The sequence below is a fragment of the Musca domestica genome, unplaced genomic scaffold, assembly GCF_030504385.1.
Source record: "Musca domestica strain aabys unplaced genomic scaffold, Musca_domestica.polishedcontigs.V.1.1 7, whole genome shotgun sequence".
Classification (NCBI taxonomy): domain Eukaryota; kingdom Metazoa; phylum Arthropoda; class Insecta; order Diptera; family Muscidae; genus Musca; species Musca domestica.
Window position 1 is genome coordinate 10,756,171 of NW_026712383.1, and position 5,266 is coordinate 10,761,436.

At 32.3% G+C, this 5,266-nt stretch overlaps 1 protein-coding gene across 1 annotated transcript; it reads right to left on the bottom strand.

The window, feature by feature from the left end:
- Positions 1–1,885: 1,885 nt before the first annotated feature.
- LOC109612857 (uncharacterized) lies at positions 1,886–2,695 on the bottom strand. Its single transcript, XM_020037296.2, has 3 exons — positions 2,413–2,695; positions 2,176–2,343; positions 1,886–2,094 (listed from the first exon to the last, which is right to left on the bottom strand). The coding sequence occupies exons 1-3, from the start codon at positions 2,632–2,634 to the stop codon at positions 1,933–1,935; spliced, it is 552 nt and encodes a 183-aa protein (XP_019892855.1). The 5' UTR covers positions 2,635–2,695; the 3' UTR covers positions 1,886–1,932.
- Between the last annotated feature and the right edge of the window lie 2,571 nt (positions 2,696–5,266).

Sequence of the window (5,266 nt, forward strand, 5' to 3'; positions counted from 1 at the left end):
TAGAATAAGGAATGCTCATACAAATCCGGAATATAGGTATCTTCTTGCAGAAGGCGTTTCATCTAATCAAATACTTTACACTGATAATGAGAATACATAAGGCAGAGATGAAACGTAAAATCAGAAAAAAAATTTAATATTTTCGACCTATTTTTGAGGATGATTTTGAAAACTTCATAACCAGTTCGAACGAATAACGCGGAAAACACTTAATTAAGATGCATTTCCAATCAAACATTTTTCTAACTTTATTAACACGACGAAAGTTTTAGAATTTCAAAAGAATTTTGCTCCGCTCTGTCCGGGAATATTAAAAAAAAAAAAAAAAAACAAATTTCTGGCTATGGGGCGTCAATTGGAACTTTTTATTTCTTCAGCCTTGCGAAGAGCAGAGAGTAAATGGTTCCATATCCATTGCAGAAACTTGCCATACTTTGGCCAGAACCCTTGACCAAACTCAATTTATCTAGATATACCTCGAACGTATTACATTATTGAAACAAGGTAAATTTTCAAAATCTTTTCGACCTATTTTTTTTAAATAATTTGGAAAAATTAATAACTAGTTTCAACGAATAACGGGGTAAACGCTTACTTAAGATACATATCCAATCAAATATAAAACCTTTTAAATCCATAGCTGAATAGGATCCAAATTTGCCTTCTATATTGCTTTCCGCAACAAAGAGTTAAGCTGTATTTGGTAAAGTAGGCTTAACTTTACACTCCCTATTTTCATTACGTGAAACAAGCAATCTAGAGGCCAGCCTTCTGCAATTTAATTGCAACGAACTCCGATGTAGATAGATAGCGGAATTTATAAATCGCAGGAATATATTGACAGCAACGGTGGCGGAAACAATTCTAAATGAAAATTGCAACCTGGTACTGCAGTTAACGTATAGGGAAGGATTAAATCAGAAGAAGTGGAAGGGTATTAGTGTTCATGTTACATCATTGTATTCAATACAGGCCTATATCACTTGAGCTCGTCTCTAGTGCCCCGTACATTGTTGGTGGTAGCAGTCAATGTGGAGCCTGAAAATGCAACAATTTAAAAAGATAAGTTTTTATATTAGTTTTTTGTTTCGAAACTTACCCCAGCAATTATTTCTTTAAATAAATAAAAATTTATGAACTTTAATTTTGATGCTTTTGCGCATCATGTAAACCAAAAAATAAATTAATAAGAGGAGATGAATGGTGTTGCCATCACAAGCAAATTAGGGACCGTCCAATCGATATTAATTGTTTTTAGTAAGAATATCTCGGTCTTTGTATTCGTTTTTGAAATTGAATGATGAAATTGGCGAAATTTCTCGTCGCTAATATTCATTATTCTATATACTATTTTCTCCTGTGTTTATAATAATTTGCTTGCCCTTAATTCTATATATTATTGTGTACAAATATGGTGAACCTCCCTTTATGTCATCCTCCATGATTCCTTTTGAAATTGTTATATTCAAAGTATCATTGATTGCAACTTTTCCGCGTACTTAGTTAATATTTTCTGTTTCGATGTCAATTTTTCCCTGCAGGTGTCTAAAAGTTTCTTCACATCTGGAGGTCTATGAGTAAAGCAAAGCTTTAATTGTTTTGAACATTTAAATCATCGTTTATATTAAAACTCAATAATTCTACCCCGATAGCATTGGATGTATACAGCTGGAGACAAATTCCATTGAACATTGATCTGAAAGTAGTGAAGATGAAAGTGTTGTGACAAAACGGCTTAAGAGTCAGCAGTTATTTTATTAAAAAACATTTGATTTAGAAACCCCATTCAGTATGGCCTTAAAACGATACCACTCGCTTTCCGAATATTCATTACGAAGTTAATGAGGATTTCAAATGCTATATTCATATTTATTTTTCATCCGATTGCAGTTGATATTACACTATTTCATATAAATTTATCTTGCTTGCCCATCATTTTCCAAAACTATTTATTAACGAAAAATAAGTTTTAACATCGGCTTTCCAATCATTATAGGCGGCAACCTTCGTCTGGATCATGTATTCACCCTGAGGTAATGGAAAATATCTAAAAGTGTCCTCGTATAAAATCAAATTATCCACAATTATGTTATCCTAAAATCAAAATATTTGAATTTAAAAAACCTTAAAAAAACAATTATTCATTAATAGGTAGAGGAGACTTTCCCAACATACCTCATAGGGACAGGAATGATTTATATTGGACTGTTTCTTCAAAGCATTGAAGAAAAACTTTGAAAGACTGCCATGTTTCTTACTTGCCATAAATTTACAAAAATCAATTGTCTCGTTATAGAGAAATGGACGAAAAGTCGTCGATTTTTTGTGGAGTGACAAATTCACCTGGAATGGAGGAAAAATTATTTACAAGAGATGAAATTGTTCGAAATGAAGCAAAAAACGTCTACTCACCGTTATATTATTTACCGGCACTTGATAAAGTTCAACATCAATATTTAACGAAATCACACCACGTTTCACCACCTTTAAACGACATTTTAGAAATTTCGCAAATTCCGGATGAAAAGCGTCACATTGTAAATTTGTGAAACGTAGATCAGCAGCCAACACTCTTGTTGTTGCTATTGTGTAGAGAACACAAAAACAGAATCCGAGTACACAAATTGATTTCATATTGTTAACTAAATTTCAAAGTCTATAAATTTTTGATTATGGAAATTTTGAAAAAAGTTAATTATTTAATGCTCGACTGATAATAGTTTATTGTATGTAATCAATTTACATCTAAATGTTTTCAATAAAAAATGTATATAAATAACTCTGTAAGGTAGTTTGCTAATGTATCCACATTGAACATTGGAAAATAATTAATTTAAAAGTTTTGATTATATCTAATGGATAAATATGACTGAAACATAAATATGAAATTAATTAGGGCGCTATTAGACGACACGTGTATGTAGAGTAAAAGTTCCCCTATGTAGAGACCAGAGCACGAATATATTTCGCTTTGCACCTGGAGATGAATCTACTCACGGTTGAGAACTTGAATAATTGCAAAGAATTCGGCGATAGCAAAATCGACGATTTTTTTGGATGGTTGACCGAATGATGAAGGATTTATGAGGATATTCGAGACGATTTAGGGGGACTATGATATTGTTCGACAGAGATGTTTGTCAAAGGCTTCCGAAAACTACTACTGCCGACGAAGTCAATGCATATCTGAGATCCTGGTGTTTATGGCGGTATGTTAAGAACTTGAAATCCGCCGTCTTCTGAGCTATCTTATGCATGTCAGTCCTTCCGTCTGTCCATGTATTATTGTGAACAAAATGCAGTTCGCATTTATTGTCCTATTGAGGTGAAATTTTGCAAACAATATTTGTTTAGCCCACGGACAAATATATATATTCAACCGATTTCGGGTTAATAGTGCACCAAATATAAATGCAAATGACCTGAATTTTGGCACATACAACCGAATTCAGTCTAGACGCAGATAGATCAAATTTGCTGAAAATCGGTTCAGACATAACTATAGCTCCTATATATATATATATATATATATATATATATATATATATATATATATATATATATATATATATATATATATATATATATATATTTTATCCGATTTGGTGTTGGTGGTTCGTAATATGCAATGGACAAAAATGATGTTTGGTATCAAGTATCAAATTCAGCCCAGAAATACCTCTGCCAAACTTTATAAAGATCGGTTCAGATTTGGATATAGCTCCCATACATCTTCAACCGATTTCGGGTTAATTGTACCTCAAATGGCCAATATAAGTCCAAATGACCTGGTTTTTGGCACATTCAACCGAATTCAGGCTAGAATCAAGTAAATCAAATCGGTTCAGATATAGCTATAGCTTCTACATATATGTTTCATTCGATTTGGTTTTTAATACCTTAAAATTCATTGGACAAAATGATATTTGTTACCAGATATAAGATACAGCCCAGAAATACTTCTGCCAAATTTTATAAAGATCAGTTCAGATTTGGATATAGCTCCCATATATATCTTCAACCGATTTCGGGTTAGTTGTGCAACAAATGGCCAATGTCAGTACATATGAGCTGAATTTTGGCACATCCGACCGAATTCAGGCTAGAATCAAGTAGGTCAAATTTTCTTAAAATCAGTTCAGATATAGCTATAGCTCCCATATATATATATATATATATATCTTCTATATCTATAAAAGAGGAAAATGTTTGTATGTTTGTTTGTTTGTTTGTACTGCAACATCGCCTGAAAGTAACATAGGCTATATACATTTTTGAATTTCCGCTTGGAACTGGAGATATAGCATCAGAATCGGAGGTACCTCCCAAAAATTTGGATTTTATATGCACATATCTATTGATTGGTTGAAGATACAGTCTCCAAATTTGGAATACGTAACGGAATTTGGAACAAAAATAAGTTTGCCAAATTATATTGTAATCGGTTTAGATTTAGATATAGCTCCCATATATATTTTCGACCGATTTCGTTCATTTGATGCCTCAAACACAAAATGAATGTTCGATTCCAATGAAATTTGGAATGTGTGACGGGATTTAATCCGAAAATAAATTTGTCAGATTTGGATATAGCTCCCATATATATTTTCGGCCGATTTCAAGCATTTGATGCACCAATTTCAATGAAATTTGAAACGTGTGATAGATTTTATCTAAAAAATTGATTTCTCAAATTATATTGAAATCGGTTCAGATTTGGATATAGCTCCCATATACATTTTCGGCCGATTTCATGTATTTGGTGGACCAAACACGATATGTATTTCCAATTGTAATGAAATTTAAAATAAGTAACGGAATTGGGAGCCAAAATGAATTTGTCAAATTAAATTGAAATCGGTTCAGATTTGGATATAGCTCCCATATATAGTTTCGACCGATTTCATGTATTTTATGCACCATACACGATATATATGTTCGATTCCAAAGAAATTTGGAATATGTAACGGGATTTTGATTAGAAAATGAATTAGTCAAATTATATTAAAATCGGTTCAGATTTGGATATAGCTCCCATATATATTTTCCGCCGATTTCACATATTTGATGCACAAAAAACGATACGTATTTCCGATTCCAACGAAATTCGGCATGAATAGCTAAATTTGGTACAAAAATAAATTTGACAAATTATATTCAAATACGCTCAGATGTGATTATAGCTCCCATTTATATACTCAGCCGATTTCACATATTTGATGCACCCAAAGCGAGAGAGACAAAATCTGGCACCAGAAAAAATTGC